We start from the raw sequence: 26,281 nt of genomic DNA on the forward strand, positions 1-26,281 counted from the left end.
GGGTTTGTTTGATAAAATTTTCAAGTCACTTGGTTAATCACAATGTTAAAGAGGTATATGTTCACATATTACATACATTCTTTGATTTTCATCTGAGATGACTTCTATACTCATTGCTTTTGTTTTACTACTTATGAATAATATAGTCATCTGAAACTCGTACCGATGACAACTTTATCATTTACAACAGTGGGGGAAAACAACCTTTTGGGCAGGTTAACCAAACTAGTCCAGAACTCTCTCCAAGCGCCACTCCAATGCCCTACCCAATCTTCTGCTCTGCTTTCTGCTGCCAGCCCTCTTCTCCATACTTGATCTGTAGCAGTACTTTCTTCTTCCTCCAAATTGGAGCCCAGTTTGCTGCTTAGCCTTTTTTCTATCCAGCCCTATCTGCTGCTGTGCTGCCTGTCCACTCCCTAATCTCCTGTGCACCACACACTGAAGTACCCTACACCACTTATGGCACCCATGCCACAGGTTAGCCATCCCCGATCTACAACAGAATCAATTTCTATACAGAAAAAATGTAAGATAGATAAAGAAAGGTGGAAGGAAAGCTCTGATATCACCAAGGATCTCATAGGGGGCAAGTTTCACCAATCCAGGTACTGAGAAAGCATTGGCACCAACACCCTAAGACAGCTCTTCACCTTTTGTAACCACATTTAGCAAGCATGTCTAATAAAGCTGCTGCAGTTCACTTGTCCCATGCTAGAGAAGAGATATTTTTCACACCATCCTATAAAGAGAAAGGGTCAGGGTTGTCTACATATTACAGATACAAATACAACCTCCTACATGGATACACTGGATTCAAATAAAATGTGACATTAGTGAGCCTTTCCCCATTTTTTAAACTGTAACAAGTTAAGCAACTTTTTTTTAGAGGTGCAGCAGGTTAACATTAGAGTTTGCAAAGGGGCAGTTATATTGCTCAAACAGAACAAGACATTGCATTTAATCCTTTGAGCACTCTTTTCATTTTCATCTTTTGAGCAAAGAAAAAAGTATTGGTCTTTCCTAGTATTAGTCTAAGCAATAGCAACTCATTTTCAGTTTGACTACTGTGCATAAGAGTCTTGAAAATGAAACTGACAAGACTCAATCTCACTGTGCAGCTTGACATGGCTATGGAGAGCAGTAGATGTGCTAAAAATGAAGAGTATCATGTTTAAGAAAACAGCACTCCCTTAGTTCAAGAGTTGGAAGATTCACAAACCCCTGCAAGACCGTTTCAGGCTGGACATAAGGAAGAATTTCTTTACTGTCCGAGCCCCCGAGGTCTGGAACAGTCTGCCAGCGGAGGTGGTTCAAGCACCTACATTGAACACCTTCAAGAGTAAATTGGATGCTTATCTTGCTGGGATCCCATGACCCCAGCTGACTTCCTGCCCTTTGGGCAGGGGGCTGGACTCGATCTCCCGAGGTCCCTTCCAGCCCTAATGTCTATGAATCTATGAATTTTATGATGATATTTGTGCATGGCTAGTTTTAGAAGAAAGTGTAATGTAAAACACTTTACAATATCCCATGAATAGAGGCAAGAGAGAGAGCAAGCACAGGAGCTCACACACGTGTGCAAGCTTGCTTGCAGTGTCCTACATAACACTATAACAGCTCCTTAGTTACAAAGCTGCATACAACCCATTAGGGTGAGATTGTCAAATAGGCAAAATCAGGGGTCAGCAACATTTTCAGGCAGAGTGTCAACACCCAAATCTTGATTTGTAAAATGTTGGTGTGCTAGGGGCAGACAGCTTGGGAGCCATGGCGGGCCCAGTCCTTGTTGTAGCAGTGCAGCTCTGCGCCCTTCCCCAAGGCAAGAGTGCCAAGCAAAATGCCTTTGCATGCCATGCATCTGGGGGTTGCCTACCCCTGGGCTAAATCCTGGGCTACTGAGCTTCAACTGGGCCAGAACTTGATCTAAATAATTCAATGAGATTTTGCTAAAATAACATAAGAATGAACCTAATGCATGACCAGCATTAGTTTACATTTTTTTTAAAAGATACAAAAAGTTTCAATAGTTTCATAAGAGTTGACAAATACCTTTCTAGCGCCTTTTCTTCAACCTCTACCCCTCTTTAGCAGGAGCACTCAACTTCCAAACCAGGCCACTTTTATAAAAAGCCTATTTCATAACATTGTCTTACACATAATTTGTTTCTTGTGCACGCACAAGTAATCCAGATGACAGAAATAATTATATATTTCTAAAACAGCCAAAAGAACACTGTCATGCTAGGTAAAACATGTCAAAATACTACAAAATATGAACTAGATTTTATCTATAAAGATACTAATAAGTCAGGAGCAATAACTTGCACAGTTCTGGAGTCATGGGTTTCCTCAACCCCGAGACAATTTCAGAACATCACTCATCACTGTCTCGTGTATCAAAATTCTGTATCTGATATGATCACATACAGATATCTCTCCTAAGACTACAATCCTTTTTCATACAGCAGTGTATTTGTAAGTTTATAGTTTTTTTAAAAAGAAAAACTTTAAAAAAAATGAGGTGGCTTTTCAAATATTAACATGCCAATATTTTTGGTTCATTTGTTTGGCCTTTTCTTCCCCCTCATACAATCAGGCATCAGTTATAAAAAAAAAAAATGATGTTATGGTTTAACTGCAACAAACACGTACAGGGAATCAGCAATAAAAATGTTACTTGGAAAAAAACCCTAGTAATCAAGTCACACATACATTCTTCACAGACCTGCATAAAAATGAAATTAGTCAACAGAAAGAACTAAAGACTAGAATGATTACTTCCTCTCCCCTTGTTTAACAAGCAAGTAAAAATGTAACATGCTATGTTACTATGTACTTTTGAGATCAAACTATTGAACATCAGACTTTATTTTAACCTTTCTATATTCAGTTTCAAGTATCAAGCAAAATACATAAAAAGAACTCTCAAAAGAAAGCTAAATGGGGACAGCAATTCCCGAGTTATTCAGAATGACCATATGAAACACTTTGAAGCATGTTCATTTTACATCTTACATGTAAGATGTTTGTCTATGAAAGCTTTAGGGCATCAGCTCTCATATATTTAAACAAAGTATTATGGAGAAGGCAACTGAAATTTCTTAGTTAAAAGATGTCTCAATTTCCATTTTAAGACCGGTTTTCAATACCTCAAACTTTTGAATGGAACAATTTATATGCTTAAATTAGAATTGATGCAAGATCTTTTAAGTAGTCTATGATTCAATTACAAATAGCAGGTCAAAGGTCTTTTAAAACTATTCCCAGTGTCTTGTAACTTAGTAGTCCACGTTCCATATTCAGCTAGCATCCCAGAACTCTGAACTACACAAACATTTGCATGAATTCAGGCATATGCCACATTACTAGGAATGCATGATTGATACATATAACCATTTAAGTCATTATGAAGTATATGTTCGCCAACTGTTCAGCAATTAATGTTTCAAACTGCCCACTGATTAAAGTTAAGTGATAAGGATTTAACTTAATTCCATACTGCCAGAAGCTGGAGGGTGGCAAAAGGTAGATGCAACATAGGACAGCCTGCAAGCTTGTAATAAGGTTAGCCTAGCTGGCTAGCATACTGAGAGCTAAAAACACAAAGACCTTCTCCTCAGGACACTGATTAACAAGAACTGACTGGAGCCTGAGGTGGTGAAAGAAGAAGGCAAAAGACTAGCTGGAAGAGCTGGTTTGAGGGACTAGCACCAAAAAGCCAGGAAATTATCTTATCTGCTAAAGAAAAATGGGACTTCAAAGAGAACAGAGATTTTTTTAAACATACTAAACAATAGGAGCCTGGCACTGAATTAAATCAGAGACAAAAGGAAACAAGAAATTCCAAAACAAAAACTGTCACAATTAAAATGCAAAATGCCACTGAAGAAAAAGAATATAATTAAAAACATCTGTGTTAACTACAGAAATGACGTTAAATACCCATTGTCTGTACAGACTATTAAATCTAAATCACCTACTAAGAAGTGGATAACTAACTTAACTGAAGCTGAAATAAAACTATATCAATTATCAACATCCATAGTTCTGCCCTAACCAGTGGGTTTGTTTTCTTTCCTGTTTTTCTAGGTTTTATGAAAGGGGCAGTTATACCTTGAGACAGCCATGACTAAACTGGGGATTTTTTCAACTCATTGGCATGGTTAATGCTACATCTTAAACCAATACTCACTTAAGTTACTGGTCTGATTTGTAATTCCAAACATGCTGAACCTCAAAGCATTCTGAAAAGTAGAAAAACAAGTTTTCTAGATGGTGACTACAGAAAATACTATAATGACCAAGCCTATGGTTACAATACATAAAATCAAGATCTCAACATCAATGTTTGAAACTGGAAGAATGACAAATTCTGAAATGATGACAATGAGTTGAAAAAAGATTTGGGATATTTAAAGGTTCTTAGAAATTAGCCAATGCTCTAGGTAATAATTAAAAACATTTGTTAATTTTTTGATCCAGTGGCCCTTTCACAAAGAAAAAAAGTGGTCTGACAACCAGTTATATTCAAAGTAGTCCAACATTTCACAGGAAAACTTAACTAAATTTTAAGGGCAGTAGTAAAACTAGGCCAGGGAACAGCACCCACCATGATGCCCATCAACTTCACAAAAAAACCCAAACATTTAAAGCCTTCTTTTTGTTTGGTTCCCCAGGCTGAAATTCAACAACAGCTTTCAGGGTCATTGCTAGTCCTCTCTACACCAGGGATCACTATACATCCAGTAATAGGTAATTTTATATGCAAAATATACTTACATGTCTGTACACACATTTAGCTTACAACAGGAATTCTGAAAAAAAAATACTACTCATTTGGTCCCTACTTACTGGTCCAAAGCAATCGGGGTTTTTTTTACACTACAGATTCTTATACTGTTCCTACTATGCTGCCTAACACTCTCTCGGTGTAGATGTGGTTGACTCAGGGTAAAGCAGGGTCAGCACAAGCTCAACATACTTCATTTAGCACATCTGTATATTTCTACTTAAGAAGTATCTCAACCTAGTATTGAGCAGTAGAACTACACTGAAAAGCCTCATCATTATCTTGGAGTCACCCTCGACAGGAATTGACTTATAAATTACATTTCCACTCCCATGGTTACCAGTACTCAGTACCATTGCTCCCCCTCATCTCCACTTTACAAATGCTAACGTAAATTTACTAGCCAGACTCTGGGTTAATCCTGCACTGCCAATGCATTGGGACATATTCCATCCACCAATATCTCAGCTCCCCTCAAGATGCCCAGTATGGTTCCACCCTTTCGAAACCCTTTGACTTTTCCTTACTTACTCAATAGCATGAAGAATGGTCAGCACAAGCACCAATTAGTTATCATGTCATCTCTGATCCTACAGTAAGTCAAGCAGGATTTTAACTGACCACACCGTTATTGGGCCTTCTCTACCATTTTCCAATTAGACGGGATCATTGTGCCTCAAATCTATACCAACAGGGCCTTCACAATGACAACAAACGCCCTTGTGAACATGTTCAAACCATATCCCACATTACTGACTTATGCCCATTTACATTGCTACCTGCTGGCCTTCAAGCTCTTTGAACTGGTGATGACATTACCTTAAGAGGACAGAAAAAACTCTCCTGAAACCACATACACCAAATAAATAAATAAATAAATTTGGAGGAGCATATGAATTCTTGTGTAAAGGTGATCTCAGTTCCTTACTTTGTGGGGTGATAGGACACTTAGTCTCATTCATTATTTTCTTGTAGTTAAGATAAGGTATTATAGGATGGTTTAGCACATATAGTTTGCTTCTGTCCCAAGAGCTATTCACCAAGACCGTGTCCAGACTTCAAGCTCCAGTCCTTGGAGAGAGATGCCTCCTGCCTGATAAGACCCAAAACTGATCTTCCCATAACGCTTCCATATCTAGAGACAATATATACAGTAACTCGCTGTATGGTTTAACACTCCATTCCTCATATGAAAAGGGACAGGCACAACAACGAAGGTTCATCTGGCTTCCTACACTTAGATTTCATAGACATTAGGGCTGGAAGGGACCTCGGGAGATCATCGAGTCCAGCCCCCTGCCCAAGGGCAGGAAGTCAGCTGGGGTCATAGAATCCCAGCAAGATAAGCATCCAATTTACTCTTGAAGGTGTTCAATGTAGGTGCTTGAACCACCTCCGCTGGCAGACTGTTCCAGACCTCGGGGGCTCGGACAGTAAAGAAATTCTTCCTTATGTCCAGCCTGAAACGGTCTTGCAGGAGTTTGTGACCGTTCGACCTCATCATCCCTTGGGACGCTCTGGTGAACGAACGTTCCCCCAGATCCTGGTGGTCACCCTTGATAAACTTATAGGTGGCCATCAGATCACCCCTGAGCCTGCACTTTTCCATCCAGATAGGCCCTTTGAGTGCACTGGAACAAGCCTCGAGGAAGACGTCTGCTAATATAGGACCTACTATTCATTTTGCTATTTTTACCTCCTCATCACTTATAATCACTAGGCTGAGAAAAAAACTTGTTCTGCCCTCTACTTGGAACGATTCCCTTATCAGCAAAGTCAAAAGCAACAACAACAACAAAAATCCAAACAAACTGAGGGATTAATATGAAATGACATTGAAGAATTTAACTTGGTGCCCATTCCTCTTTGGCACATCAGCACAGGCTCTGGACAGGAAGTATAAGAAAGTACATCTCTCCCAAGAGGGAGATAAGCAAAAGAAAGGGCCATCCATCTCTTCCTCCATACACTCTGCCCATAGAGCCTTAAAGATTCCCACAAGACACCATCGCCGCTTCAATCAGAAGCCAATTGCAAAAGTTTGACAGTGTTCAAAGATTGCTGCTTCTGAATCTGCATCTGCATTTGGCAATTTGAAACCCACATATGCCAACTAATGCGGAGCTCAACCTATAATGAACAACTGATTTGCCTAATATAGGCAAAGCTTTAGTCTGTTACTGGAAGACAACCTACTGCTACATATGGCAATCGTTTCACCAACAAAACCAGGCTCAAAATATGGATTAGGTATTATGCTGAAATGCTGAATTTGCACACATATTAGGAGAGTATTACAGAAGTTGCATTATATGCTACATTGTTGGCTCTGGATTTCTGACCCAGACACCTTGTTCCAGGCAGAACCCTCATATCAACCACAACCTCATCATTCAATAGTAGGCAAATTTTATTGACACACAGTGATAGTAGATAAGAAAAATGCAAACAATTCTATATTTACCAGTCCCAAAGTCAAGGTACATCTGGCCAGTACATGAGCTTCACTCTGAGGTTCTCTCTAGAATGTCCAATGTCAGCAGCCTGGAGGTCGAAGGCTGAGGCTCACCCCCACAGTGGGGTGGGCGAGATTGGCTGGTGGCCAATCCCTCTGTCCATGGTGGCCTCGGGTGCTGCCCTCAGGGACCTTTTGCTGCTCTGAAATCCCTCCTTTTGTATCCTCTCTCCCCCCGCGATGACTCTTCATTTTTCGGCATTGTTGACTGGCCTCCCTATGGGTGTAATACTGCCCACGTTCTGCCCGCTGAGCATATTCCTTTGTTTCACAAACCCATCACATGAACACATCTTACTTTGGTTACTTACAGTGTCATCTTAATTTGGTCTATTTACCGAAACCGGAAATCCCAGGGGCTCTGCAGTGGCCACCAGTGCTGCAGAGCTCCTTATCTCTGTTTGAGTACACTGTGGAACATGTCTTCAATTTCCTAGCCTGTGAGTCTTCTTGCTGCTTGCCTACGTCAGACATAGGAGGCCTTGAAGGAAACTTGTAAAAACAGGATTTTAGAAACCAATTAACCCTTGCCACTGCCTTGACCACTGCTCTAATGTGATATCTACTTTACCTACAAGCCAGTTCCCAAAAGCAAACCTCTAAATACCATTTTCTAGCCATCAATGTGTATACACCAAGAAAATGAGATCTACCATCCTTCTGAGTGCTTCAATAGCTATCCTGGTAGAGGAACTGGAACACCTTCCTTTTCCAGGCACAGGGGTTGTGGGAGTATTAAAGACTCAATTCTAGCATCCCAGGCATCACTGAAGCCTACAAACTAGATATCAAAATATATTGCCTGTAGAACTCTTAAAAGTCTAGACCAATACACACACATTAGAGATAAGGAAAGTGCAGTGGGACTTCAAGGTCCTTCAACTGTTCCAGCAGCATTATGGAGTTATCATCTCCTGTATCAAGGATCTGGCTCACAGGGCTGTGTCATCCAGATCACATGGCTCCCCACAGATCTGGAAATTTGGTGGCAAGGGAGAGGTGGAGGCATTAACCGCCCCTCCCTTGCTGCCAAATTTCTGGACCTATGGGGAGTACCATGGTCCGGACAATGCAGGCCTGCACGCCAGATCAGGTTGGCACACAGGATCAGGTCCACAGACCAAGTCCATATGGAATCGAGCCAATGGACCAACCTATCACCATTCATCCAGCCCACAGTGACAGAAGGTTGGGGTGCCACTATTTTATATGACTTCTCTTCCATTTTACCAAAGTGCAGGGGCACAAGAATGATCAGGCTGGATAGAACAAACATTAACAATGACAATCTGGCCCAATTACCGCTAGAATCCACATCTTCTGTAACTGGCAACTATCCACTACTCAAACACTGCCACCTTCCTTAACAGAAAAGGGGGGATTAATATGTGCAGGACCACATTATCAACCTCCACACAGTGATCAGCTAACTAACATGAGCTGTTTCTAACTGTATAGGGCTGAAAAGCCATCCTCTTATAAACCAGGAAGGACTCACAGCTAAAATATAAAAAAGTAGCTAAGCCACCTTTAAAACCCTTGCTCAATCTCAAACTGTGGCCTCCACAGTCCTCAAGTACCTTCAGCACTCCATATTTCATGGTTTATTTAACCTTAGCCTCCCTAAAATATGTATAGCAACTAGGGCTGAGTATCTGACTAATCAAAAAAATTCTTGGTCAACTGAACAGTTAAATATTGTTTAATATTTAAGCCATTAATTTATTAGGAACAGTGAAGACAGACTTTAATTTTCACTGTTAAAATTGCTAATTCCTTAAAAACAAGTTAGTTAACTGTTATGAAACAGAGAAAGTAAATTCTAAAATAACTGTAATGAATGCTTAATTATGTATACTATGTATTAATGTTAAATAAATGTAAATGGCATTCAAAACTGAACAGTTCTTCTTTCCTTTGGCTTTTATCCCAAAACCCCAGGGCCAATTCAAGCAGTTACAAAGCAAAATAACAAGAACAACAACAGAAAACAAATAAAACAGAAATAAAAACACACATATCAACTATGAGATGAGCAAGTTTAAGTTTTTTAGTTATACTAAGCAGGCACCAGGCCAATTCTTCATGCATTTTGCTGCCTGCATTTGGAGATGCCTGCAGTCACAGCAGATGGTAATAGGAAAAGCTTTGCTATACTGCTAGCTTTGGTTTTTCTCCTCAGCAGAGTAGCTCCTGCACCCACAGGACAAAATTCTCCTCATCTTGTACAATAAAATGGTACTTATTTTTCTTTATTTTAAATACAATATTGTGAAATTAAATTGTCTTATATTTGTTTGCAAATAACAGAGCTTTAAAATCATACAAAAACCTCAGATGACTAAACATGCTCAAAGCCCACAGAAGTTTCTGCTTTCATTGAGCAGATCCTCCCTGGAATCAGGTTCATCTTCCCTTTCCAATGTAGGTGCTGAGATGACTTCATCTGCATTAGAGCATTAAAACATAAGGAGCCAGCGGAGAGGCAAATAAAGCAAGAAGTTTTGCCTAGGTGAATAAAGGTAGACACTAAATAAAAAAGGGAAATAAGAAGTTTGATACTAAGTTTAAAAAAAAAGGGGGGTGCTGTTTTCCTAAAGGCGCTGTTAAGACTGAATTTGTTCAGCCTCCAAAAAACCATATACACCCATACAGCACAGATGACAAAGATCCAGCAAAGAGGGAAAAGCCAATCTCTATTGGCAAGGTTCAAGGTGCTAAGCATATTACTGAGAATCCCAAGTAATGTCATTAAGAGCTTTAGCAACATATAATGGTTTTACTATAAAGTGATCAGATTAAATCAGGGATCAGTGACAAAATTATCATACATCTCAGAAGTCTGCTTCCTAGAGATTTTATATAAAATGTTAGGAATAAAGGTAACACTGGTCCAAGGTTTAAGACTTAATAGGACTAATGATCTGTACTGATTGTATCTTAAAGAAGCACTAACATACAGCTTGTGAAGATGTATGAGATCTTGTCCATGGGTCGCTGGACTGGCCCTGAACCTGCACTACATGCAGCGCATGAGCTGCGCTTGGCACCACATGTGCCGCAGGCCTGGGTCTGGGGTGCTGCATGCAGCCCAAGCCATGGACCCCCTATTCCATGTACAGCATCAGGTCCAGCCCAAGCACAGTAAGCCCTGGGGTACATGTGCTGCCTGCAGTGCATGAGGCGGGATCAGTCACGCATGCAGCACAGGCAGCCAGCTTGTAGAGCGCTCTATGTGCTGGCTTTGGGTCCAGCCCTATGCAGCACGTGCCAGGCCCAAGACTTGCTGTACACATGGCACAGTGGCTGGATCCAGGGCTGCATGTGGCAAAGGGGGTCCAGGGCATGGACTGCACACCCTAGACTGCCTTCCATACAGAGTTCATGCCCTGTGCTGGCACACAAGCTGGATTTGGCCCTGAAGGTGCTCCACAGGGTTCTGATCCTGATCCGGCACACAGACTGGCTCAGAAACACTGATCTAGCCTGCAAGGCCAAATGAGTTTTACACCCCTGCCCAAAAGCCACCTAGACTTTAGCATCTTTTAGAAATTACCTCTTTATTACATGCAGGTAAAGAAACTACAGCACTTTATAAAGCTCACTGTCACAGAGCCACACAGGCACAGACCAGAGAGGATTCTTTAGCTTCCCAAAATGTAGATGGTGGAGCAGGGGGGGCAGAAGCGGATAGACTGGGTGATATGTCCTGGAGCAGGGGTGGGCAAAATACAGCCTGTGGGCCGCATTTGGCCTGCAAGGCCATTCTATCCGGCCCACGGGGCCCCTAAAAAAAATTTGAAAATTAAAATTTATCTGTCCTTGGTTCCTATCAAAAGTGACAGGAACCAGGGGAATCCTTGGCAGGCTCCTGCAACAGCAGGGCCCGCCTGGCCTCCCCCAGGAGCCCCAGCAGGGGCTTCTGGCCTGGGACCATGTGGCTGTCCCAGCACAGGAAGCTCAGGTGGGGGGGGAGGGCAGGGGAGAAGCTGGTGTGGAGCGCAGGGAAATGTGGCCCCTCACCCACCCTGTGGCCCGCACTCTCTGCTGCAGCTGCTCGCAGCCCATGTAGGGCTGTCCTGAGCAGGCACAGGCAGCCCCAGGTGGGCTGCAAGCAGCTGCAGTGCAGGGCAGCGGTCACAGGGCAGGCAAGGGGCTACTTTCCCCCCGCACTCAACACCAGCTTGTAACCCAGCCCTGCGCTGGCTCTGGGCTCACTCGTTGGGGGCTGTGCTGCTGCGGCAGCAGCTGTGGCCCCCCCACTTGACATGCTGAACAGCGTTTGCTGCTGCTACCTGCCCGGATTTCACACCATGGAAGGCTGCAGTGAGGCTGCCACCACCACCTCCGGCCTGCCCTGTGTGGGAGCTCTGGGCAGGCAGCTGCTGCAGCCTTGTGCAGCCCCAACAGGCGAGCTCAGGGCTGGTGCAGGGCCCAGGCTGGCAAGCGGGGGCAGGTTACAAGCTGGTGGAGTAAAAGTGGCCCCGCACCTGCCCCGTGGCCGGCACCCTGCACTGCAGCTGCTTGCAGCTGGCACGGGGCTGCCTGTCCCTGCTCAGGACAGCCCCACATGGGCTGACAGTGGCTGCAGCAGGGAGCACGGGCCAGGGGGTGGCAATGCCCAGCCAGGGCGGGGTGGGGTGCAAGACGAAGCTGGCAGCTGGTCCAGGGGTAGACAGAATAGGGGGCAGCTCCCACCACTGTACGAACCCTGGGGGAGGCACAGGGGTGCATATGCCCCCCACCCCCACTGGAACTGTACACGGGGCAGGGGCGGGCTGCACACTCAGTGTCAGGGCTGTGCCAGACCTCTTCCCAGCAGATGCGCTCAGGCTGAGTGGGGGTGGGGAGGAGACAGCACTGGGAGGGTGGGTATGGCAAATTCTGGGATGGCTGTAGCCCCCCCCGCCACATAGCCCCCACCCCTCCCCCAGGGCTGCCATCACTCCCTGCCTTGCCTAGCCAGAGAGCAGCTGCTGGGAAGAGGGTGGCACAGCCCTGAGCATGCAGCCCACCCTCGCCCTGTGCATATCCGGGGGGGGGCACATGCCCCCCATGCCTCCCCTGGGGGTGCACATAGCAGCAGGAGCAGCGCACCCCCTCCACCCCACCAGACGAGCTGCCAGTTCTGTCCTATGCCCCACTCTGCTCCGGCTGGGCGTTGCCTGCCCCTGCCCCTCTATCCCTCCCTCACTGTGGTGGCCTTGATCTCAACCCCTCCCTCCCACCCCCAAGGACCTTCCCTTCTCTCATGCCCCTTCCTCCCCAGACTTACCAGCCGAACACTGCTCTCCAAGCTGCCGGGCTGCATAATCGGCAGTTGGATCAGTATTGGCCAATATGGCTGGCCAATAATTGGACATCAGTATCAATCCAAAAAGTCTTTATCGGTGCACCCCTACAAAACACTACTTCCCAGCAATTCAAAAAATACCCACTGCTAAATATTTTCTTACAATTGACATTTCTATTGGCACTGAAATTTAATGTAGTATTTAGCATGATCTGCAACAATCAAAAGACCAACCTCTTAATCTGCAGGGGCTCAAAACATGTCTACTAACCAAAGACTTTCAAAACTGCTTACATTCTCACCCCCAATGCCATTTCTTGACAAGAGAGCAAAAGCCATTTCATGTAGTCTTACTCCCATTGTCAAGATTTTATTCCAAGGATCATTTGTGTGTTTTATTTTACAGCTGTTTAAAAAGTGTGTAATATTCCTTAGATCTGCCACAGTATTCGAGGTCTCCCCACAAAGTGAGCACCTTAACCCTAACATTACAGACAGGCATGGTTTTCTCCTTCCTCCCAACCTAACTAATCCTACTCAGAAGGATGGATACTGCTCCAGCCCCAAACAGCCTATAACTTGGTACTTGGGGTACTCTCCAAAGAGGTGGGAGATATGATTTCAATCCACTCAAAGCAGCGGAGGGAAATAAACCCAGATTCTTTAGTGTGGTATAAAGGCAGTATCATTACTGCCATTTCCATCTGTTCCTCTTCTAGCTACGTTCTGAAATAAAACAGTAGCTTCAACTGCATTTTACAAGGAGCCCATTCCCACCAGCATATGTCAGGAGTAGTTTGAGAATGTCTACCAAAAGAACTCAAGGAGCACTTAAACTTAAGTCTGATCAGTATCAACTAAGCTGGGTGCGAAGGTACCCAGCTCTGATAAAGTGAGGAACTTCTGGAAATGTACAGAACAACACTAACATGAAAAAAAATAAGGTGCCCCTGGAATTCATGCATTTACATAAACAAGTGGCAAACGAGGAGTTTTCAAGAATGCAGTTTTTGGCTTATGTACCCAATTGCTGTTCATGGACATAATGGCATAACCATTCTTGGGAAAGGACATACTCACTACCTGGGATCACATATCAGCTAAACTGATGGAATCCTGTCACCTGTCCGCTGTTACACCACCAGTTAAGTGCAGCTAAAATCACTCAACTTTAAACTCAAGTGAAACATATAGGAGTGGATATACTCTTCATCACCACAATAACTCACTATCATTTAAAACCAGTATAATCGAACATAAGAAAGAAAAAGAGTTAACGGTCCTAATCCTCTTACAAGATCTGTTGAGTCACTGGGCCTCTTCTGAGTAGTTCCAACTGACTTTACCCATGTGAACAAAGTTATGCGTGTATGCAGAATCAGTGCCTAAAAATTTTAAATCAGTATTTAGTCATTAGACTTTCAATACCTATATTATATATCACTAGTGTAATTTCAAAGAGTCTAGAGTCATTTTAGCAATGATAAATCTGTTTCACCATTTCCAACACACAATTTTCACTATTGTGCACTACATTTAGAGCTATGAATATAGATGTTTCTTCGCTGTTTCTGTTGCTTAGTTACCATTAGATTGTACTAAATATTTAATTACATGTTTTTGATAGGTAAATTGTATGCTTGTGTCAAAGAAAATTCATGAACCACTTTAAAACTAACAAGCATAAATAGTCATACACTACTATCTGCTTCACAAATTCATGTATTACTCACTGAGAACTACAGTATTTACTAGTAAAAGGCCACTCAGAAATATGAATTTTAGGATAAAAGGTAAATTTCATTTTCCACTAATGCCTTATGAAGAACATTTTCTAAGCTACCTTTTTTTCTTTAAAGAAGAATCTCCTTTATACACCAAAATCAAAACCTTAAAAAGCAGCCTACAAATTCCAATTTTTCATAGGCTATGAAAAGCAGTAAGTCAAAGAAAAGAAACAATCCATTTTCCAACAAGCTTTTAACATTTTTTTTTCTGAGAAATATCTGGATTATTTTTAAATCTGGTAAGACAGCCAATCATTTAGTTAGGAGAACCAGAAAGAACACAAAAAATTAAGAAAAAACAAAAACAGCTAAAAAAGTAAGAGAGACAGAAGCGCGTGTCCAAGTCAAAATCCATGCAGATATTGGCAACACATTAAATGTGACAGTATATATTGTATGTTAGAAATACCATATCAGGCCAGTTTTGAAACGTTCTGGGTTTATAATTCCCAAAGAAACCAAAATTAATCTCACAACTGACTACACCAATAATTAGGGACCTACCTAATTCATGCGAGCCGCCCCCAGATTTCACAGGCCAAATACAGGCCTGGGCACCCATTTAATGGACAGAGCACAGCACCCCACCCAAACTCCTCTGAGTGGCCTCAGTGGCTGCACCCTTTGCTGTTGATTGGCTGTGAAGACTGTCTGTCATGTGGCCCCACCCCCTCACCACTGTTTGGCTCTGAGGTGTGTCTGTTTTGCAGCCCTGTTGCTTGCTGCTGATTGGTAGAGAGGGGTGGGGCCACATGCCAGGCACCCCTCGCAGCCAATCAGCAGTGAGGGATGGGAGCAGCAACCATCTTGCTGGAAGCCCTTTGAGTGGGTAGTCTCCTTCTCCCCCCCCTTGCTGGCGAGCTGCCATGTCACTCATTAAGTCCCCCCCTCCCCACCCCACGGATTTTGTGGGCATTACTTGGATTTCTATAAAATCATGAATTTGGCAGGTCCCTACCTATAATCCTCTCTGTCCTCAAAAGATACGAGATGTAGGCTACAGAGTCATTTTTAGAAGAGTTGATGTTAAAAATGCTTCTCATCAATGCTAAAATACTCTGCTTTAGGAAAATGGTATTTCCAAGAAGATGGAATTACCACAAAAGCCATAAACAGACAGAAGGAAAGGCATGTGCATGCTCCTTCCCTTCCCTGGGCTTTTACAAACTCAAGGAATCAGGATTTGTCTTTCCATTCTCATACAATCTGTAGGCAAGCCAAATCTCTTGCTGCAACTCAAAGAGCTGAATTCTCTACCTCTTATGCCAATGGAGAAATTCTTTGTCCTGCACCCTCCCCAAGTACCACCACACTCTCCTTCCCCCCTGCCTGGTGTGCTGCTCTCCACCCAGTCCTACCTAGCACTGCCTTGTCTCCTCTCCCATCTGCTGCATGCCACTCCGAGCCTGCCCATGCAATTTATGGCACCCATGCAGCAGATTAGTCACCCTTGTTTTATGCTAACTTTAATTAATCTTGAGGCATAAGACTATTTGCTGCTTTCCTATTCTTGTAACATTTAAAATGCTTATCCATACCCTACTGATACCTCACTGGACCAATGCCTCAATGGGGCATTTCAACACCATATACAGTTCAGTTTGCTAATTCTGCATTACTGCAAGTAACAAATTCAAACTTCTTGTTCTTTCTTTCAAGGCCTTATATCCTCATCTGATTTTCTTTTTTTGTGTTCTCCACTTAGTAAATGCTTTTATCTGGTCACGATTCAGTCTAAACTCCAGTTAACTGCACTCTGTTTACAATATGACTAATGACAAGGCCAGACAAAGCGTAATGATTAATGCTGGAACCTCAAAGGACAAACAATTGCCTTGGGGACAACAGCTGATTTCTTAACCATCAATTAAATTCTTTATTCCGTATTGATGGATATACATGTTTATTAGCTGTATATTTTGTTAAAAACAGCAACCAAGGAAATGTGCTGTAGCAGCCCATGCACTTCTCTATATTTATTCTAAAGACTGCTACCACAACCTTATGACAGCATTCAAAGGCACAACTCGCTGATTGTATCAATGTAATATATCTAATTTACAACTTGAAAGCAAAGCCTATTTTTAAAAAAAGCAATACATAAATAATTGATCATCTAAATTGAGATCCTCATTAACTGAACCATAACATTCGTAAAAAAACAAAAACAAAACCAACTTGTATTACTGGTAGTTTACCCACGTGAAAAAGTGTGCCATATATCTTTGTGATGGATTAAAATGGATGACCTTAACTTAAATAAAAATGATAAGAAATCAGGTTTATGTTGGAAAGCTTCCATCAGCCTCATGCCCCAAATCCAATTGTAAAGAAATGTTATGATAGGCAATATAATGGTTAACAATTCAACCTGAATCTTATCTTGATATTTCTATAGAACAAAGCACTTTGCTTTCTTAAACGCCTTGCCAGAACACCTTAATCTCTCCTGCTTTTCATTCTTGTGTTCACATTCATGCTTCCAACTTCAAGGTCTGTCAAACCACGTATATTTGATTTCCTTGTATAATCATGTAATACAGAAAAAAACATCATATTATGCTAAGATTTGCAGGATGCATTATTCAGGCAAAGACCCAGTGAAAGAGTATATCTGTCAATTTGCAGCATCTTATTGGATCTTAATTGTTCATAAAAAAAGAAAATCATGTTAATTGAAGACACAAATATAGGGTCACACAATCCCTTTAAACTTACTAACTGTAACAGCTGACAACGTAGGTTGTTGCCTATGAAAGCTCAAGCCTCTCTGAAACAGTCTCGGGCGACATGTGGTGCCTGCACCAGACTGGCATCCGCAAGCTGGATTGGGCAGGGGTGGGCAAAATATGGCCCGTGGGGCAGATCTGGCCCACGGAGGAACTTTGTCTGGGTCCTCAGTCCCACTTGGGCCAAGCACATCTGGCCCATGGTGTGTCCCACCACCCCCAGGAACAAAACAGGGTTGGGGCAGCTCCACAGCTGGACTGCCATTTTAGGCAGCCCAGGTGGTGGTAACTCCTTCCAGTTGCTGCCACCACTGGCCCCAGCCCCATGGCAGTGGCAGGGACCCACACACACAGCCCCGACCCCAGCCTTCCTCACACCTGCTCTGGACTCAGCCTGACAAAGCGGACCAGCTCCAGACCAGTCAGAACCTGCATACACAGCCCCAACCCCAGCCTACCCCACCCCTGCACCTGCACCAGGCTCGCCTGTGGCAGCAGCCGGGCAGAAGCTGCTGCTCAGTGTGGGGGAAAAGCGGCCCCCTCCCCTTTGCCGCTGCTGGGCCCTTCATGCTGCAGCTACCCAGAGGCGGCACCCAAGCTGCCCTGAGGCTTCTCTGCACTGCCACAGTTGCCCCACTGGGCAGCCCAGAAGCAGTGGTGATGGCAGCGAAGAGGAGCTGAAGGGCAACCGAGGCATGGCTCTGGTAGGGCCCAGCAGTGGTGAGGGGAAGTGGCCATTTCCCCCCCAAACCAAGCAACAACTAAGGAGTTCAAGGCCAGGGTGCAAGGTCCCCAAGACCAGCCCCACATGCCAGTACCAACATGCATGGCAAGTCTGATGCACATGCTACATGCAGCGCATTTCCTGAACTAGCCCCACATACTGCTTCCAGTACACACCAGCCCCAGCTCCAACCTCAGCCCCAAGTTGCATACAGCACACACTGGCTTCAGCCTTGCACATGGTACATGATGCATAGGGGGACAGGTCCAGCATGCATGTAACATGACTTGATCCAGCCTTGTGCACCACATGCAGCCTGCAGCAGACTGACCCAACATGGTGCACGCAGTACATGCCAACCCCAGCCCTGTGCAGTACAAGGACCCAGTCCAGGGCACGGGCAACATGTGGTGCCTGCACCAGACTGGCATCCGCAAGCTGGATTGGGCAGATGTAGCTGGTTTGAGCAAACCAGCCCTGGATCCTGAAAACAGGGCTGGTCTAACACAGATATAGATACATAACACTATATACAGCACGTGTCCCATAGCGGCTCCCTGCTCTGTGTTCAGCCCACTCCCAAATATAGTGCATGCAGCATGTACACTCACTCCAGCCCTGCATATCCAACACTGCAGGATGGATGATAGGGCACTGTGGGCCGGGCTTTACCTCTGACACTCCTTCTGTAACTGTATCTTACATGATCAGAGACAAGCAAGTTTCATAAGCAGCCTACAAGCCTGTGAGAAAGCTGCAGCCCCTGAACTCCTGCCCAGCTATCATTCCCCCAGTAGCTTAAGCTACAACAGCAACCAAAGTCTCTGGGGTCCCCTCCCCTCCTTTGGCATCTATGTTGGAGCACAGGGTCAGCAGGGTGTGCCACAGTGTGGTGTGGTAGCATAGTGCAGTTAGGGGGGAGGTTCATAAGAGGTCATTGCAACAGGACAGAGGCGATATCCCTATGCCATGTTGCCCAGTCCAGAGGGCATGGGGCTCCCAGATGCTCAGAAAATGGACAACCCTGAGGTAGATGATATGAACCACAAGTGCACTATGCAATTTTAAAAAGAAACTGCATTTGACAGAAGTGTTGCTGTACTAAAAGCAATTACACAGCAACCAAAAGCATGTTATTACACCCCATGATAATCAGGGATCCTGGTTTTCTGTTAAAAAAAATTGCAAATTCTCTAATTTAAAAAAACCCCCAAATCTGTGATTAAAATAAAAAATCATTATAGATAGCGTGGTATCTATCAATTGAACACAAATGTTTTCTTGATATATTTACAATCTTAAAGCAATTTTGAAGCCTACCAGTGCCTCAGTCACTACAATAAAGTAAATCCTAAAAACCTATACATTTTGGTATTTTATTATTATTATTTTTTTTAATCAAAGAACATCAGAGCTGTCCCCTTCGCTCACCAGGACGCAGGTCCAGATTCCCAACCCACACTCTGCTGGGGGGGTAACTACAGGGATACGGGTCCAGGGACCCAGACCCGCAGCAGCACCCAAGCCCCAGCTGCCAACTGCAGGAGGTGGCAGCTGCTGCAGCAGAGCAAAGCATGGAGGGTGACTCCCCATCCCTCATGGGCAGCACAGCTGGAGCGGAGCCTGGGGAGCGGGGGAGAAACGCAAGCTGGGTAGGCAGGTGACATTTTATGAGGGCAGCGTGGAGCTCCCTGTGGCAGCAACAAGCTTCCCCACCCAGCTCCAGTCTGTCCTGCCATACTGGGTGCTACCTGCTGGGCCACAGAAGCCCCAGGGAAGGGCAGCAAGGCAGGGAGCCCTGAGCCCAGAGAGGGCAGCCCAACCCTGCCCCATGCCCATATCAGGGGGTATGTTCCACCTCATCTGCCCCAGGAGTATACCCAGAGCCCCACCCCCCAGACCAGCCACACACAGCTCTGTCCTGCTCTCCACCAGGGCCCTGCAGTCACACATTCCAACCCCAGGCCCCAATCCCCACACACTGCGCAGCTGGGCAGCAGCCCCAGCCTTGCCCAACTCACTCCCTTCCTCCCTCCCTATGGGGCCTCAAGCCCCTGCCCCCACACCAGAATTACCTGTGGGATTTGCTCTCTAGGCCGCCTGGTCACCAAGTGCATACATGAAAATGCACGTGCGCATGGCACCCCCTGCTGGTCACCCTCCTCCCGCTCCACCAGCCCCTTGCAGGCTGGAACTCTGCCAACCTAGAGAGAGCTCTTTGCAAGAGTGGAAAATCCAAGCGTTTCTCTATTTAAATGAAAAATTTGCCTTTTTCTCAGTTAAAAGGGAAAATCTGAGGGTTTTTGTTCCATTTTTCCACAGTAAATGGGAAACCCAGATCCCTGATGATAATTTTATGAAAATATTTATTAGGTCAGCATACTTAATATTGGTAAGAAATAACAAACAGATAACCTGCAACAAACTAAATGACTCAAGGTAATACTGCAGTGTTATGAAAAGGGTCAATTATACATCCAGGGCAATATACAATGCCTTTCTTATTGCTACACTAGTGCCCAGATGTAAACAATAAACCAACAGCCTCAAAAAGGGTATCTGGGTTACCATCATAAAAGGAATAAAAACCATAATCCAAGAATCAGATTCACTGAGAGCGGTCTACCATGAAACAGGGAGGACAAGTTAAAGTCGTGCAAGTGCACCAGTTTTTTCTTTTTAATTTAACGGATTGTTTTATTTAAATATAGAACTTGAGACTGGATAATCTTCTGGGGTTCCTTCCAGCCCTAATGTCTCTGAAATCTATGAAAAAACAGATGAGCAGCTGCACATGAAGGAAAAAATAGGTCTTAGGAGATGCTCTTCAAGATAAACAACAGGACACAGACTGACAGGGTTATGACAAACTTAAAGAACCAGCTCAAAGATGATGCCTGAGACATGGGATAACACCGACCAAGAAAGGAAGGCGGGTGGGGAGGCATAAGATTTCTGTTTCACCACATCAAGCTTAAACTAACAAATGAGATATATAAGGACAAAGCAGGCCAAATATCAGGTCTGGACATAAGTCAGTTCAGGGGTAAAGAGATGTATTCATCAGTCATCACCTTAAAGATAATCACTGAAATTGTATCGTGATCACTCAAAGAGAAACAGGAAGGGAAAAAAAAAAGTGATTACAGACTGAACCAAGTATAGAAGAAGAACCCTAAATTAGCTTTTTTACGTCAATGGCCCAGGCTCTGCTTTCACCTCTTAAAGGCCACAATATTGGTTGTTCCCTTCTTTAGGTCCTTGAAAGCGAAATAAAAATCACTTTTGAAATGGGTTTCAAGTTCCATTGAAGATTTTAGTAAACAGAAACTGAACTTTTTATTTTAAATGGGGGTGCATCGATAAAGATATTTTGGGCCGAGTGATACGATATGATAGCCGATTATTAACCAGTCATGTAGGCAGATACCCATCTGATTGCCAATATGCAACCTGGCATCTTAGAAAGCAGTGTCCAGCTGGTAAGTCTGTTGCAGGGAAGGGGCTGGGGGGGAGGGGAGGGGCAGATTGAGGACCCGACAGTGAGGGAGGGAGTGGGGCTGGGGCAGGCACCAAACAGCCGGGACAGAACATGGTGCAGAGCTGCAGTTCATCTGAGGGCTGTGGGTGGGTGGCTCCTGCCACTGCATGCACCCACAGGGGAAGAATGGGGGGCATGTGCCTCTGGATCTGTGAGCAGGGCAAGGGTGGGCTGCCGCTGAGCACTTGGGGCACTCGCCAGCCTCTTCCTAGCGAGGCCTGGGCCTGAGCAGTGCAGGGGTGGAGCAGGTAGGGTGGCACTGGGAAGGAGGCTACAGGAGAGAGCTATAGCCACCCTAAAATTCACTATAGACACGCCATAGGCCCCCCCTCCCAGCACTGCCACTGTCTACCCTGCCCCTACCCATCCCAAGTGCAGCCTGGACCCAGCCCCCACCAGGAAGAGCCCAGCACAGCTCCTGGCCGAGCAGGGGGCAGCAGCACGCTCTCGCCCCACACACAGATGCAGGGGGCACATGTCCCCCATGCATTCCCTGGGTGTGTGTGCAGCAGCACGAGCCATGCTCCCTAGATGAGCCACCAGTGTCTGCGCCATGCCCCACCCTGCCCCAGCTATGCAGCGCCTGCCCCTGCCCTAGCTCCACTCCTTCCCTCACTGAGGAGACCGCAATCTGCACCCCCAGCTTCTGCGCCCCCAGCTCATTCCCCATGACAGGCTTACTAGTCAGACGCTGATCTCCAAGCTCCTGGGCTGCATGCATGCTGCAGCTGCACACCTGAATGCGGCATTAATTGGTGACATTATCGGCCACATCAGCCCAAAAAAGCCATATACTGATAATGCCAATTTTACTTTTTATCGGGTGTTAATATGATACGAACCAATGTATTGGTGCTCCTCTAATGTTTAAGTCAACGTATTTTCAGTGAAATACTAGGAAAAAGACTGTTAAGCTTACAATACATATTTAATTAACTTTAATTGTGATTAACTCAAATGAAGCTTGCGTTTACTGCTTCCCTCATCTGGAAATCTGGTCTCCATTTCCCATCAAGATACCCAACTCTGCTTTTCAGAACACCACAAATAGGCCTACTGTTAACATATAAACAAAACACAACTCTTTAAAACACCAAATCAAAGAAGTTATTTTCATACCAAAAAAAAAAAAAATCAGAAAAAGAAGTTATGAACTAACAACTTCTTATTCACATCAAGTACTTACTCATACAAACTCCTACAAATTAAAATTTAATACAAGTATTTGTTTTTAATTTAAAGTTATCACATATTCAAAACTGAAATCTATTCAAATATAAACACAATTCACCGAAACATTTTCCCCCAAACAAACAGAAATAAAATAGAGTTTGTTAATTTTTGATGCAAACAGGTACAACTTATTTTCAATAATGTTTTTATAAACTGGGGAGGGCAGGTCTTTTATGAAAAACTGAGTACTTCCTATGAACCCCTTTTATAATGTTGACATTTCTTTGTAAAACAATATTAGGCACTTTCCAATCCATGTATGCATATCTCCTATTTGTATTTCAGATTCCCTAAAAATCAAGTAAACGTTACATAATATGCACTGAGATATCCAAAAGACACCATTACTCTCTCTCAAAATGCCATTAGGAAAAAAAAGAGTTAATTACTATAACACAAAGTCCAAAATTAGGTACCAACACAAAACTACATGATACTATAAAAATAATGACATGATGTTAAAACAGTTGAGGTAAACTGGCATAACTGTGCTTAGGCACCATTTAAATCCGCCTGTTATTTAACAGGAGGAGGTTAAATTAAAACTTAAGCCAGATTTAAACCAATGGAAATGTTCACACACAAATTCACACTGGTTCAGTTATATCAGTGCATTATACCATCTTTAACTAAATTGCTTTTAGACATGCCCTTGATGAAACATGTAAAATAATCTCAAAATTAATTAACATTGTGAATCTCTCTCCTTGCACCTGAACAAGAAACTCCAGTCTCAATATTAAAAAGCAGTTTGTAGATTCTAAAAGTTTTTTCTCGTACTTCTTTTCACTTGGGATAGACAGACAAGTCTACATAGTAGTAACGAAATACAAGAATAAATATAATTTTGATAAACGACATAAGCTACACAAATGTCAAGAGTATCCACCTGAAATCTAGAATTTCTTTCTGTTATTGCCTTATCATGCCAAATGACTTAATGACATAAAATCTGAGTCCAGTTAACTTCAGTGGGCGCTTTCTTATAACTTCAGAATTTGACTCCAGTGAAAAATAACGTGCTAGTTTTCACAGGGTTTCAGAGCTGTGGGTAGGTAGAAGGATACGTTTATACTGTGCTTTTATGGATGCCCTGTAAATATTTGGGCGTAAGCACACATGAAAGACTTCACCAGTGTTAGAGTCCAAGAACTGATTCATGTTTTGAACATAAAATTTAATTTTCTCTTAAAGAACTAGGAGCCTGGGGCCCCTGCAATAATAGCAGTCACCATCACACGCACAGAAACCTTTCGTGGAACATCCCAAGCCTGAGAAACTACTGCAGTAACCAACGCCTGACTTCCTGAAATGTTTCTGTGGCTTCCCTCATATGAAATATGGTCAGATGCGTTGACCATTTTGAAGAAATCCTGTTGGTCTAATAAATGATATCACACCTCCAACCATAAACCCCATGATTGTTCTTTCCTCTAGACTACAATCTGGACACCTGACCATTTTAGGATTGCATTTTTTTGTCTGTACAATGCTGGTTTCCCCTTTCCACCTCAACAGGAAAGAGCTGAAGTTTCCTGTCCAACAACTGTCAAAGCGTGACATTTTATAAGTAACCTGGGAGAGAGAAAAAATTAAAGAGACGCAGTATAACAACAACTCGTTCTTCTCCAAGATATATTTCAGAGCTGCGTTTCGGTCAAGTCCGTACTTCCCCAGGGGAAGGATAAAGAAACACGACAGCAGCTCCAAAAAGCGGAAGAGACGGGGGGGCAGGCAGCACACGGACGCTACAGAGTCTGAAGCAGGAAGCGGCGCCTGGCAACATTATCATGGTTAGGGGGGTAAACGCTACACACGCAATTCACAAGATAAACCCAGAGATTTCACACGCAGGGATCTCGACCCTGCCTGCAGCAGAAGACTCGCTCCATTAGTCTGTCCATAGACCACAAAGAAAAAAAAAAAGTGTGGGAGCAAAGGGCTGGCATTTTCCGAAGGGTGCCAGGCGCCTGCTCAATTTGTGCGGCCCCGCACCACTGCCCTGGCAGAAGTGTGCAACGCAGGGGGGTGGGTCTTCCAGGCTGTTTTTAAGCACCTTCCTCTAGACCCCCTCCCACACGGGACCCCCGGGCAGGTGCAGCCCCCGTCCCTTGGAGGGAGAGGGAAAGGGAGAGGGAGAGGGAGAGGGAGAGGGAGCGAGAGAGAGAGAGAAGAGCCAGCCCGGACGGTCCCGCTGGCAGACAACCGGGGCGGGGCGGCCCCACAGGTCCGCGCGGGCCTCACCCAGCAGCAGGAGCTTAACCTCCCGCGCCGCCTTCTCGCCGTCCTCGCGCAGGTTGCGGTCGATCATCTTACTCCGCTCCACCGCCGCCTTGTCCTCGGCGCTCAGCGTGCAGCCCATGGCCTCGCCGTCCGCGCTCCCCGCGCGACTCTACCTCTCCCCCGCCGCTGCCGCTGCCGCTACAAGCACCGCCCCGCCTCGCCTCGCCTCGCCCCGCCCCGCCCGGCAGGGCCCCAGCGCATGCGCACGGGGAAGCGCCGCTCCGGAGAGGCGGAATTACAGGGCAGCGAGTCCCGGCCCCCCACGCCTGCGATTGGCTTGACATCACCGTGCGGACCGTTACAGGGGCAGGTGTTCTGAAAGTTTGAACTGAAACGGCTCTGGCGCGGGGCGGTACCACTCGTTCTCGCCGGGAAGGAGCACGCCTGGACTGTACCAGTGTGTGAGGGGCGGGGAGGGAGCCTCCCTGGGAGAAGGGAGGGCCAGTCAGGGGCGCGGGGAAGCCCCGCCCCAGCGTTGCCAAGGGAACGGTAATAACTCATGTTGCAAATATGATCTCTGTGCCACAGTCATATCGTGAATGTATTTGTGCCACGCTCATATCGCATATATGATATCCGTGCCAGACTCATATCATGAATATATTTTTGCCACACTCATAGGACAAATAACTTGTAATATAAATACGACATTTTGCTAGACCCGTATCATGAATATATCATCTGTGCCACACTTATGTCATATATATAGCTGTGCTACACTCATATCACAAATAACTCATATCACAGATACAATATGTGTGCCAGACTTGTATCACAAATATGATATTTGAGCCAGAAATTCAATCCAGTTGCACTATGTACAATCAATAATAAAAACATTCACCACGTATGATGCTTTTCAAGGCAGCCCGTTGAAGCAGTATATGCTAAACTCAAGTCGCTCTCTGGGAATCTTAACTGACTTTTGGGCTTTTTTTTTAAATTATCATTATTTTGGACTTGCCGTCAGTGCTACTTGATGCCTGCTTGTCTCAAAATAAAGAAAAAAAAATGCTTCCAGGTATCACTCGCTCACTGGCGACTGGCAGGGAACAATATAAAGTAAATAAGAAGATTTACTTGCATGCTTATTTACGTATGTTTTCAACGCAGGATGTTTTTTCAGCAAATACAATCATTTGGAGCTTCCAATACGATCATTTCATATTTATGACCTGGCAGTGCTGAGCCCCGTCTGCATTGGGGCAGTGTAGGGTGTAAGGGGGTGCTATGACTAGGGTGGCCATTCATCCGGTTTTATAGAGGACAATCTGGTTTTCTAGTCCTCTGTTGATATGAAACTGGACACCTTTATGTCCTCCATTTTTCACTGCTCGATACCCCCTCCCCCCGCTGCTGACACTGCCACGGCTGCCTGCGGGTGCTC

General features: G+C 44.5%; 1 protein-coding gene across 1 annotated transcript in view; it reads right to left on the reverse strand.

The window, feature by feature from the left end:
* The window catches only part of GNAI1 (G protein subunit alpha i1), a 50,755-nt gene extending 25,706 nt beyond the window's left edge, over nucleotides 1–25,049 (reverse strand). Inside the window, exon 1 of the mRNA XM_090041908.1 lies at nucleotides 24,856–25,049. Within this exon, the coding sequence (XP_089898034.1) occupies nucleotides 24,856–24,973 (118 nt within the window). The 5' untranslated portion in view covers nucleotides 24,974–25,049. The remainder of the gene's footprint in view (nucleotides 1–24,855) is intronic.
* Between the last annotated feature and the right edge of the window lie 1,232 nt (nucleotides 25,050–26,281).

This window comes from Crocodylus siamensis, chromosome 4 (assembly GCF_052110815.1).
Source record: "Crocodylus siamensis isolate JL-2025a chromosome 4, ASM5211081v1, whole genome shotgun sequence".
In the NCBI taxonomy this organism is placed as follows: Eukaryota; Metazoa; Chordata; order Crocodylia; family Crocodylidae; genus Crocodylus; species Crocodylus siamensis.